The sequence below is a fragment of the Microtus ochrogaster genome, chromosome 16 (assembly GCF_000317375.1).
Source record: "Microtus ochrogaster isolate Prairie Vole_2 chromosome 16, MicOch1.0, whole genome shotgun sequence".
Classification (NCBI taxonomy): domain Eukaryota; kingdom Metazoa; phylum Chordata; class Mammalia; order Rodentia; family Cricetidae; genus Microtus; species Microtus ochrogaster.
The window spans coordinates 45,164,297-45,177,323 of NC_022018.1; the positions used below are offsets into that span (position 1 = coordinate 45,164,297).

The 13,027-nt window shown below is 42.8% G+C and overlaps 1 protein-coding gene across 1 annotated transcript in view; it reads right to left on the reverse strand.

Annotated features, from left to right (window-relative positions):
- Positions 1 to 635: 635 nt before the first annotated feature.
- Positions 636 to 13,027, reverse strand: part of Elovl2 (ELOVL fatty acid elongase 2) — a 41,905-nt gene continuing 29,513 nt past the window's right edge. The window contains exons 4-8 of the mRNA XM_005355080.1: positions 10,383 to 10,460; positions 8,619 to 8,790; positions 6,072 to 6,196; positions 5,505 to 5,639; positions 636 to 3,554 (exon numbers count right to left, since the gene is read on the reverse strand). Of these exons, the coding sequence (XP_005355137.1) occupies positions 3,429 to 3,554; positions 5,505 to 5,639; positions 6,072 to 6,196; positions 8,619 to 8,790; positions 10,383 to 10,460 (636 nt within the window). The 3' untranslated portion in view covers positions 636 to 3,428. The remainder of the gene's footprint in view (positions 3,555 to 5,504; positions 5,640 to 6,071; positions 6,197 to 8,618; positions 8,791 to 10,382; positions 10,461 to 13,027) is intronic.

Consider the following 13,027-nt stretch of genomic DNA (forward strand, 5'->3'; position numbering starts at 1 on the left):
ATGTGACAATCCCACCCACAGCTTAAAATAATGAAGTGAAGGGGGCTCTTTAAAATGTCCACCCTCCCGCTAAACTCTAGCCCTCATTCACTCCAAGTTCCTTCTACCTCCACCCCACCCTCTTGCCTTCCTAATTCTCCTGCCTGACCCTTTTCTACCTTGGGATGTGAGTGGCTTCGGTCAGACTTTGAGCATGCCTATTGAGGCTACCTTCATGCTGGGGCCCTGTGATCTTCATCGTGTTGGAGACTGCAGCCTCTGACGACAAATGGCAGATGGTGATCCTCCTTCCGCTCCTGAGATGAAGTGGCCACTCCCTCCACCTGGGAAGACACTGTAAAGGTACCCGGGGTATTGGGAATCAGTGTCATACGTACCCCCAGTGTATGGTGTAGTATGGTTTATCATATTTATGATATTTATGTATTAGTAGTTATGGTAGAGTATTTATAGTACAGCTGAGTATACTGTTACACTGTACAGTAAGTAGTGTCTAGTAGACTGCTTGTCTGATTGCTATTCAGTTTTCCTTGTAAGTGACGAACTTCTTAGTTTAACTTGGTATATAAATACTGCATTAATAATGTCACATAGCATCCCACTGCTTGTTGAAATGAATTAGAAATCTAAGATTCATCACTAAAATATCACTTTATTGGTAAAAATAATCCCCAAATAATAGACAACTTGGAATACCACATAGGCTCACATTTTTAGCTTCTTTGAGCCAAATAAGAAAAATTGTAACACGTTTTAGCATAAAAATCAATTTATTATACAACAATCACACAGAATTCTTTTTATCTAAAAGAAAAATGGCTTCTGCCTCCCTTTCTCCCCAGTCATGATACTGTGTTCTTTAGATGCAGTACTTTCAAAGGAAAACAAAAAGGAAAACCCTCATTTTCAAAGAAGTGACCTCTGATGTTCTTAATTGACACAGGAATGCTGGGAAGGACTAGAGAAGAATGGTCTCTAACATATAAAATGCTATTCTGCCCATTTTGGTAAAAAAAAAAAATTCTCTGATGTGGGAAGACAGGAACTTATCCACCACTGCGTATAAATATAATTCTGATGGGCTGACATTTTCTACATTAATTACATTCAGCGAACATTCCATTTTATTTTAAAAGCTGGGGAAATTAAGGTTTTATAGTACCCAAGTACTTTTGTTCTCATGGATAAAAGGTAATTTACTTGGGAAAACCATTTTATCAGATTACAGAGATAGACATTTTTATACTTCTATTTTAGAAAATTCGCACTAAAAATAAATGGGTTAAAATATTTACCAGATCCCGCTTTGCAGCTTAGGTTTCTTAGCTCTGCATGTCTTGCTGGCCCTTGAGTGGTTTAAGGCTTAGTGTTGTACTGAGCTTTGCTCTGGAAGGCTTAAAGCTGGCTGGTTCTTTGAGCTGCCGTTATTGAAGTGCTGTACAGAGATGGTGTCCTCTGTGCTACACAGATGAAGCTGTGCAGACATCTCAGCCGCAGGTGTGATGCACAGTGAGACTTCAGCGCCTCACTCGCAAGTAAGAGCAACATGGGTGCAAGGACCAGTGACGCCTCTTGTGCCTCATTTTTACCCAGAATTCATTTCGGTAACAGATTTGGAACCACGTTTGAGAACTAAAACTGAACTTCAGTTTCACCATAAAGGTTGCTCCTTTGATTAACTTGTGTCTTGTCACAGAAGAACAGTCCCATACTCAGCTGACCCTTTAAATGAATTCTTAGGAAAGAAGAATATGCTTGCTTGAGTCTAAGTCACTGGAAATGGTCGTTAAGCACCTGGGAGTTTGGGAAAATGAAAATCCCGTAAAAATACATTGACAGGAAGAATCTGATCAACAGGATGGCAATGGTGGATGCACAGGACTGTGGTGCTCACCAAAATACACCACTGAGAAGGGCGTGTACTTATGAGTTTAAAAAGTCAGCACAGTTTTTATATAGGGAAAAGTTAAAATGGGAGCTTGCCCAGGAAGGGAAGACAGGGGTGGGCAGGCACTATAGTTGGCACTTAAGAAAAGCCTACCATGTGCTAGATGCCAGAGCCATGACCCAAGTACATATTTGCTAAAATGGAGAGATCATAGAGTCCAAGTTACTAAGTCATGTTTTGTGTAAGCTTTAGAAAATGTACTGTTTCATGCTTGGTACAGTTTAACTGTGGTGCTCGGTCCATCAGCTGTAGGATGACTTGAAGGAAATGACCTGGGCCTTGGTCTGCCTCTGTACTGGCTTCTCAGCAGAGACCATGGTTCTGATCAGAGAAAGCATGTGCTTGGCCAGCCACATTCTCACTGTGCCTTATTCCCAGCCCACAGGAGCTTTCCAAATGACTACATCCTTTTCTGTTTTCTGAAACGTAAACTTAGGAAGATTATAGCAACTACTTGGGATAATATTCATGAGTAGGCTCAGAAGCAACGGTTGACAAATGTGAGGTCTCTTTTGTCCCTGGGGCCCTGCTGATTATGATTTATAAGTAGTCCAGTTGCATTTCTGTGCCAGGGAGAGCTGTACTTGGACTCCAGCCTTTGTTTAGAAAAGGCCTGGAAGCTTTTGATATGAAGATGTAACTCTATGAATCCAGACTAGCAAGGGAGATAGACAGGAATGTATGAATGACGAAGTGAATTGAAACAGAGATAGCTCCTGCTGAAAGCCCCTGAGTTATGACCATTTGGCAAAAAGAAATTTTTTTATGGTTAAGACAGGGTCTTCTTGTGCCCATGTAGCCCAGGCTATCTCAATACCCAAACACTTGGAATTACAGGTATATGCTACCACACCCAGCTCAAGCTGTTTACAGAATGAGTAATCTTTAAACTGTGTTGATGATGAATCTCAGTACGACATCACTAAATTTAGACTCAGAGTGGTTAAAAACTGTAGCAGACTCCCTGACTAGAGAGGAGGAGAGGTGATGCTAGATTCTGTCTTTTGCTAAGGATCCCATTTAAACGCTTCCTAGGGTTGATGCCTTAAGGAGCAAGTGGATTGATTATCAATTTATGCACTGACAGTTATTGCTTGACATGGACTAGAGCAGACCCTGGCGTTTACAATATAATTAACATTTTATTTTACATATTTAATCTAAAGAAAATTAACTCTGAAGACTTGCCGTGAAAACAAAGCCCATGTCTCCTGGTTTTCTGCGTGAATAAGGCATTACGAAGAGCTCAGGAGAGGGGGCGCTGCACCTGTTCTGAGGTTTGTAGAGGTCGGCATCGTTTCAATTAATAGAGTAACCTAATAGCAATATATTATAATACATTCTTGGTACAAATGATTTACAAACTCAAAAGGAATTAGTTTATGCTAAAACATACAACTTTCAATTCAGTCTTTGCTCTAAAACAAGCTCATCTATCTGGTGGGCTGCTGCACTGTCTGTGCGTCTCCCATCTCTTCATTCATTGCACCTTCTTGTCTGTTACACCGTTAGCCGCAGTCAGGAGGGCTTTGGGCAAACCATTCTTCACCTCTTTCCCTGAAGGTTGCTCGTGCATCTCTTTCTTTGCTGGCTTTTTCCGGTATGTCTGTCAGAGTGTAGACAGGAGAAAAAGCAGAGGAGATGTTTTGATAACGCAATGTCTCCAACTCTCTGATGTAGCATGCAGTTAAAGCACTACACAGTTTTCCTTGGCACTAGGCCTTCTAATAACAATTTTTGTTTTTAAGCCTCTTGCTATAAAGCTCAGGCAAAAAACAAGGCAAATATATGAATGTCAGTATAGGTCATTTCACTTTATCTGTGTTACACCATAATTTGCTTAGCATTCAAAGCAGCTTATATTATTCACTTGGAAAATATAACTTCCTTTAAAATTCAAGATAAAAGGAGCTGTTATTTTGAGATTGTAATTACAACATCACCTGATTCTGGCAGGGTTTTTAAATGTCCTCTGTTGTGCTGAAGATGTATATTAAAATGTCATCTGTCACAGAACTCCAGCCCTGTATGGTCCTCTCTTTCATTCTGATGAAAAACCTGATCTGTCATTCTGTCATCTTCCTATCTTCTTTCCTTCCTTCCTCCCCCCCCTCTATCTATCGAGACAGGATCTCACTCAGCCCATCTATCCATCCATCCCTGTATGGTCCTCTCTTTCATTCTGATGAAAAACCTGATCTGTCATTCTGTCATCTCCTTCCTTCCTTTCTTCTTCCCCCTCCCCCCTGTCTCTATCGAGACAGGATCTCACTCAGCCTGCCTATCTATCTATCTATCTATCTATCTATCTATCTATCTATCTATCTATCTATCTACCTACCTACCTAATCTATATAATCTATCTATCAAGACAAGATCACACTCAGCCTACCTACCTACCTATCTTATCTATCTACCACAAGACAAGATCTCACTCAGCCCAGGCTGGTCTCCAACTTGCTATGTAGATCACAATCACCTTGAACTCTTGATCTTCCTGTCTCTACCCCTTCAGTGCTGGCATAACAGCATTTTCTCTTTTTAAAAAGCAATAATGGCATTAATAAGAGTCAAGACTAGAGCAGTGTAAAGTCAGAGCTAAGATTCAGTCTCAACCAGTGTATAGAGATTTCATAGCCCTTGTCTACCACTGCTGGGCTACCCTGAGTCCATGCCATTCCTTTCGAGTTCTGGTGTGCATGTATGGATCGGTTTGGTTCCACCAATGTGTCTTTCTTTAGACATCCTCGAAGGAAACTGATCTTTTACAAGGAGCAGAGGCCAGCAGTCCAGTTCAGAAATACACTCTGCAGAGCTGTCACAGGCCTCGTTCCCACAGTGAGCCTTCACATCACACCACTATCAACAAAAACTTAAAAATGAGAGCAATTATCTGGAGAAGAAAATACAGATGAATAGAATTTCAAAAGTATGGTTTGAATATAAATGATGGTTTTTCTTTTTTTGTGTGAAGCAGCCTTTCTACTTCCCTGGCCCTGCCATTTAAAATGCACAACCACCTGAGACTTTGCTGCCACAGCCTGCACAGGCTCTTAAAGTCACTGTGAAGGACTCTCTCATTGAAATTGTTAATTGAAAGGAGAATATCATTTGCTTGACAAAGAGTGAGCCAGTATGCCCTGTCCATGCTGGTTTTGCCTTAAAAGAATTTCCTCAAATGAACACTGTCTCCATATGTCAGAACAACTAATGGAGGCTTACTAAATACATTATTAAACACTAACCACTATCATTCCTAAGTTTTTCTTCACATAAGCTCCCTGGGTCTGTGCTACTACACCTGTTCAGCTTTCTGACGTCATATTTGAGTGGCCATGGGGCAAATACACCTGTAGATATAATGTAACTCAGTCTTTCAGAGCGAGCTCTCAGCAAAGATCACCTGGACTGTGAGCTGGCTGTTCTTGGAGGAGGATGTGGGGGAAGGGTTAGGAACGTGCCCTTTACTTCCTCCTCTGCATACTGTTATCTTGAAGGCACAGTGAGTGCGCTGGGCAGCTTGTCACTTACCCCTGAATGTCTGCATCTTACATACCTGAACATAGAAGTTTAGGAACAGGATAACCAGTGTCATCATATAGGAAGACTGGAAGATGAGACAGCCAAAGGGGAAGCCGCAGGGCTTCACCACAGCACTGAGCGTGTGCGTGATGGTGAGCACAAACTGCACCTGAAAGGCAGAGGCTGCAGGTGAGAACAGCTCCTGCGGGAGGTGGGCCCCATGGCTCTGCATCATGGCTATTGTCCCTTGCTATATTTTGCAGAAGTGAACCAAGAAAAATGCCTCAGTAGTCCACTACCCTGCTCAGAGACTTTATTTGAAGTTATGTAAATATAGAAATTTGTCTATTTTCTCATTGAAAAGTAGCAGTTAGATTTTGATAAAAAATGATCTAATTTGTACATTAACTTCAAAAACTGTATGTATATTTCAAACCAGAAAATTTTCATTTAGAAGCTAATTGCAAACACACAGATGCTATAATGGCAAAGTATGATTCTTCAAGGCCACGTTAAGATAAGTCAGACTAGTCACAGAGCCTGAGCTGCCTATTCCTTCCCTGTCAGAGCCACATGGAGAAGCAAAGAAAGAATAGCATACCAGTTGAGCCTGTGTGAGGTATTTCTTCCACCAGAGGTACTTGTGCATGGACGGGAACACAGAGAGGCCGTAGTAGGAGTACATGAGGATGTGAATGAAGCTGTTCAGGGTTGGGCCAAAGAAGCCTAGGACAGTGGAGTGTATGAGTTACTTCTCCCAGAAAGTGAGGCTCTCAACGTTATGTGATGGTCACTGTCCTGACTGAAAAGTGCTAACTGGTATAGACAATCACGCAACAGCATCACATGGAGAGACTCCCAGCTGCTACCATCATTCCAGGATTCAGTACAACCTCCTCCACAGAGGTGTAAACCCGGAGAGATGTTCAGCCAATCAAACCAGCTACTCCGTATTGCAAAGGGCTTACTACAGTGGTTGTTCTTCCCAGCTAATCAGGGAGGCAGAGAGAGGTGAACTTGAGTCTGGCTGCAGAATCCCACTAAAGGAGAACTGACTTTTTCCTTCCCTAAACCTTGATTAAACCATACTGGTGACAGAGCCTCCCGTGGCCGGAGGAGCAGCACTGCCTTTGCCTAGTAGTTTATGTTGTCTTGAATGTGCTGTGCAAGCTATCTTCTCATTTGAACCCACTGGAAGCTGTGGTGGGATTGAATGTCCTGCTGCATGAACTAAAGAGCACTACCTACTACGTCTTAGTCAATTTACATTCTTTAGCCTCCATATCTCACTCTACATTAGTAACCTAGATAACTGGGAAACAAAAGGAACAGCATGATTCATACAGTAAGTTTTCAGCAAATACTGGCCAGTATGGGCTAGGACGCTTGGGTTTCTATGGAAACAAACACTTTGAAGTACTCAGCAGTGCAAGATGAGTGACATTTACTTGCTCATCTGGGTTCTCATTTCTGAGTAGCTCTGTACTTATAATTTGTTATCATCTTGGAGATATGGCCCACAAATATTCACAGGACCATCTCTGAATTGTGCAATTGAATTTTAAATGTCTAATGAAACTATTAACACTGAAAAAATCTTCAAACGCCTGCTCCTCTGACACTCACTCATCTTCCTCCATGTCCAAAGGGAGCCTGTCATGAGTCAAAGGCCATCTGTCTTCTGTGCAGTTTCTTCCCTTGCACTGCAGTTTTCACTTGACAGCCAGGGATAGCGTGTAACGCAATGATGGGTCTACTTAGAGATCTTTCAACTTAACGACAGGATCAAATGATAGACATTTGGCGGAAGCCGTACTTTGAGCCTTGACTGCTGGCCTCTAGTAGCAGTGGTCTAGCGCTCTCTCTGGATGGTGGGTGACATAGGGCACCCAGGAGATGAGGTCACTTCGCACATGTCCTGTACTGCGGCGGTGGGGTGCTCAGCAGGCTAAGCACATCACATAAGCCCAACTCCTAAGAAAAATACAGGTGTGTGCCACCACACCCATTTTAAGCTTTCTCCGAGTCACTCAATGGACCTGGTTTGGGGGTACCAGCGACGGAGCGTCCTTGTACATACTAAGCCAATGCTCCACTGGTGATTACACACTCGACTCTAAAATCCTTTTCTCCTGTTTTGTCCTAATTTTTTTTTTTTTGAGACCAGGTTTCACCGTAGTTTTAGAGCCTTCCTGAAACTAGCTCTTGTAGACCAGGCTGGCCTCGAACTCACAGAGAGCCTCCTGCCTCTGCCTCCCGAGTGCTGGGATTAAAGGTGTGCACCACCACCACTCAGCTTGTCCTAATTTTCCATAGAATATTTTCAAATTCATGGGAACATGGTTTAAATAAAAGCACTATTCTCTTTAGAGAACACGGGAGCATCCTACCCACTCACTATGGGCTGTGGAGTCAATGTAAGCAGAGTTCATCAACTGCTTATAGTCATCATAAAGCAGGGTCAAAACAAGACACCACAGTGTTCCAGCAAAGCCAAGGTCAACATAACCCACAGAGCTGCAGCTCCATGCAAAGTATGTGGTATCAGTGAGCACACTAGTTTATTCCATGTATCATGTATATGGTGTACACAGGCAGACATGAATGTGTGCTCTAAGACAGGAGGATCCAGTCTGCTAAGTGCCAGGACTACAGGTGTGCACATCACATCCGGTTTAAAATATCTTTCTTTCTGGAGTTCTCATTTCTAAAAAAGGAGAAAGCTATTTGCTTTGGTGCAGAGAGCGCTTAGTTCTCAGAATGTGAAGTCGAGACTCCCTAAGAGCTGAAATGATGGATGTGTATTACGTGAGGTGGTGGCTGTGGCAGGTGCTGTCTGAAGTGACAAGGGTCACCTTCTATGAAGTCAAGTGGCTCTGGCCAAGGCCTGTGCCTCTCTGCCCATCTGACAATTGGTGCAATTAAAAAAAATATATATATATTTTAATTTAAGGTCTTGCTCAGATTTTTCCAACATAAAAATCTAAAAACCCGATAAGCCACCAGCAAATGTGCTTTCTGTGGTGCCAAGGGCACCACTTTAGGGGTCCCCATCGCTCCTAATCAGCACATACTGGGTAGACTAAGAGGTGCACCGGTGCTCTTGTGGGACTCGTTTCACAGAACCATGAGTTAGCAAAAGACTTACTTTGACCACAAGGTATCCAGTTCAGAACACACCACCAGATGTTAAACATCGAGGCGTGGTGATAGACATGAAGAAAGGTGATCTGACTGGTCTTTTTTCGAAGAACAAAGAAAATCGTGTCCAGGAACTCCACTAGTTTGGAGAAGTAGTACCACCACAAGACCTTGGCTACCTACAACAAATTCAAGAGGGAAAAGGTGACAGTGTCCCCTACCAGGGGTACCCCCTGCTCTGCCCCTTGCACAGCATCCTGCCTCCCTCTGTGCTTCCTTCAGACTGCAGAGTGCTGCTTCTCTGCTCTCTCCCTCCAGTTTCTTCTCATTCCATGCAATCTGCCCTCTCAGCTGAAAGACGGGGTACTGTTCCCAAACACGCATCCAATCGTGGTTCTGTTCATCATTCCGCACCTAAGGACAGGCTCTTCTGCTCCTTTCCATCAGCATCCTGCAGGGCTTCTATGTACCCTAAAAGTGGTCTCTTCAGCCTGCTTGGGCACTGAATCTCCCTCCCGCCTATGTCAAACACTCTTCCTGCCTCGGATCACATTTTAAATGTGCCCCAGATGGCACATTTTAGTGCATGGTGTGAATCACCACAAGTGGATGCTCTCTTGCTCAGGTGACGTTTTACAAAGAGATGCATCTTGTCTCTGATTCTACCGTGATTTACATATTTTTCTCTGGTAGGGAATTTTCCCTCCTTGTGTATTTAGAAATTCACATAGAAAGACATGATGTATGTTTAATTATTTTCCTTAATTTCTTTCTGCAGTGACTTGGTGCAGCAACCTTTGAAAGGGAGCAGTGAGACTCCCTTTCTTTTTAAGATACAATCTCCCGTCATCCTTTTAAAACCCGCACTCCGTGTGTTTCTGCTCATTGCAGGCAGTGTTCTTTCTGTGTCCTGGATAGTCAGTGAGAGGGAGTCTTTCAAGGTGGTTCCTGTAACCATGTATAACCTCAATAGTCATGCATAGCTCCTTTGCTGAGGGCCACAGCATCATCCTAAACACACTCCCTATCCCTTATCAGGAGCTGGTCTTGCCCCTGAGAACCCTCCTCCCTTCTGGTAGATAGCAACTCTGTAAAGTCAAGCTCAGCATCCTGGGCTGTCACAGACTAAAGGGGCCTTTTCTACAGGTAAGACAAATGAAATAGGGTCTCTTCCATAAGGTTCATCATGACATTTCTAATTTACATCTATGAATCCTGGGTTTAATTTTCACTACTTTGTGCCTCACTGATAAAAGGTACCAAGCCACATAGCTAACACAGACATTATGGGCTAATATAAGTTATAAGTGTTAATAAGAAGCCTGAGCTAATAAGCCAACCAGTTTATAATTAATGTAGACCCCTGTGTGTTTCTTTAGGGCTGAACAGCTGTGGGACCAGGTGGGACAGGAACCTCTGTCAATGAATGGTGTCAACGTGGACAACTACATCCACATAAACCTGAGAGAACCTGGGGAGTAATTCTAGACACAAAATAACAGAGTAAGCATGGCTTCTTGGTAGCATTTTCTCAGGTGGGATCTTATTGCAAATGCACCTCATTTAAGAGAGGCTTCCTGATTCAGCTTTAGAAGCAAAAACCTTACAGCTCTTTTAAGAGGCCCCACCACCAAACACTTAGTGTTTATGAGCAGCCGAGAGCAGGCTTCTTGACATGTCTGTCACTAAGGCTTCCCATCAGACCCAGAAGCTCTCTATGTAATCCCAGATTCTAGCTGCACAGGGGAAGGAAACACGTCTCAGGACTCACCCGGATGTCACCTTCTCCTGCACTGTCCAGATTCTGACACTGCAGGTTGTAGCCTCCTTCCCAGCTGGAGAGGATGAGCTGCCAGAGCATGGAAGAAGGGAAAGAAAATCAACACAAGAAAGTGACAGCGTTCAACAGTCTGACCAGCTTCTGCTCAGAGTGGGGGCAGAAGTGCCCGGGATCTGACTGTCCTCAAGCGTCAGCGAGGGGCTAGCTCCTGCTGCTGCACAGAAGCCAGGCTCCTGTCCCTCCACACACTGTGCTTCTAACCATTCAGACCAGAGTTTCCATAACTTTAGTACGAATTAGTGAGCTGTCTTAGAATTATAAACAAATGGAGGAAAACTACACTAAAATATTGTCTCAATAAATTTATAAAATGTGCATTATAATTTTATAGATGTTAAAGGGTGTCAGAAAGTTCTTAAAACATGCTCTTCACTGTATCTGTAAGTGTGTGACTGACACCTACCTTCCCCATTATTCTCTAATAAAGAGCTGCCACTTTTTAAAAGCCCATCATCTAGCCACCCTTGTCCCACTCCCAGGAGGTCCGAGCATCAGTAGTCCCTGATGAGTGAGTACTGCTCCGGCTGCACAGCTAAGGAGTGGCGGCATCGTCACTAGAACCCAGAGCTCCCGACTCATTCTTTTCTAGTCTTTCTATGACAAGAGAAAACAAATCTATTAAATTCCTCATTGAAAATTCTACTAAAGTGGATCTCTCCCTGCAACAATGTAAAATTCTAGAATATAAGGTTTTCCAGGCAAATGCCTAGAATACAAATCCCTTACGATACTGATAACTAACTAATGTTTGGAAGCTTGGGTTCCTCTTCACAGTTCTGATGTAGTTCTAGTATTTCCTGTCTAACAACACCAGCTTTAGGTAATGTAAATATAAATAACCAAAGGTTCTGAGGACAAATGAGTTCAGTGAAAGCAGAACACTTGGGAGTTCCCAATGTACTCCTGTATTGAGTCAGGTCTCAGCAGCCTCCTGGGCTTTATGTGCCTGTCCTAAGCTCCCCACTTGTGGCATTTTGGGGGGAGGGGTGCTGGTACATTTTTTTAGACTAAGAAAGATAGGTTGCCCATAAATACAATTGAATACATCTGCAGGATGAAAGCTGTACTTGATGGGTTAAGCACATATTTTCTATAGTAACAGTACAACTGTGGGGTAACCCCTTAGTGAACATGTTTGCCCAGGGCATGTCCTGTATTAAGCAGATTTTTCAGGCTGTCGCCAGTTCCGTGGTACCTATCTAACCACATAGTAACTGTGTAGCAGAATTAAGCAGCAAGCCTTAGGAAGCTGCCTTCTGGTCTATTCATAATCCTCTAACTGGGTTACATACCAAAGCCATCTAACCTTTGTACTGAATGAATTAAACAAGGTTGTCAGTAAGATTAACGTGAAGCTACTGTGGACTGAATAACTCTAAAGCTCACTTAGAATCCACCTAACCCAGCTACTTGAAGCTGCAGCCCGTGAAGCTGTGCACTCAGTCTCCTGGGATACTGATTCCAGCCTTGCTCCTCATCAACAAAGGTCTCTTTCCTTTCAGTCTTGTGAAGAAGCTAAATCTAACTGAGTGTGGTAACACACATCTTTAATCCCAGTACTTGGGAGATGAATGGATCTCTGTGAGTTCATGGCCAAACTGGTCTACATAGTGAGTTCCAGGATGTCAGAGCTACATAAAGAAAGCCTGTCTCAAGAAAAAAAGAAACTAAACCCATGCTTTATCTGGCCAGCTCACACCTAGCATGCTAAGCACACTTTAGTGAAGAACCTAGAACTGTCTTTTAGTGTCAAAAAACTTAGTGTGTCGCCTGTGATGTGATGCTGAAACTTTACATGGCATTCCTCATCACAAATCCTTCCCATCAATGCTTTGTTTTGGTCACTATGGCAACAGCTAATGGCCATTATTAAAATGGTGCATACTAGCTAACACATGAATTAAAGTCAGGGTACGAAAGCAACATTTTTAGATAAAGATTTGCAGTCTTTTAAAATTTAAAAACAGCAGGAAAAAAGTCCTGCTTATGTCATTACTAGCCATTTGTAACTTTATGGATGGTTTTATCCTAATTTTCCCTTAAAATAATTGTTTTTGTCCCTTTTATTCCTTTATTTTTGCCAAAGGGAGTTGAATAATACTCTAGATTTCTCTTTGTATTATGACAGGAACTTTTGGTTGTTTTAGGCAAAGCAACCATTTTACTTCTTCCTGTGGTTCAGTGCTTCAAAGGGTTGAGTCAAAAACCTGGTAGGCAGTTAGAGCCAACACATGTCAACTCAGGCTTGCTAGCGGTCTAGACTGGGTGGGACTCTCCCAAGGAACATCGCATCCCTGTACACTAACTGCATGGGAATCATTTAATGCATTTAAGTCAGGATCATAAGGTATGAAAGAAGAAAAGTATGTGACACGGTCTTCAAAAGGCCTTTCAAACTAAATCATGGTTATAGCTTTTATTTGGCTAAGAACTACAGAAACAGGCCTGCATTCAAGTCAGAAACAAACACGTTGGCCTCTTTGGAAAGGAAAAGGAAGAGGACCAATGTGTGAACAGCTTTCTCAGGTTCTTACAGAGGGTTCCATGGTGGACACAGGTCTGGAAAGCAGCACCTG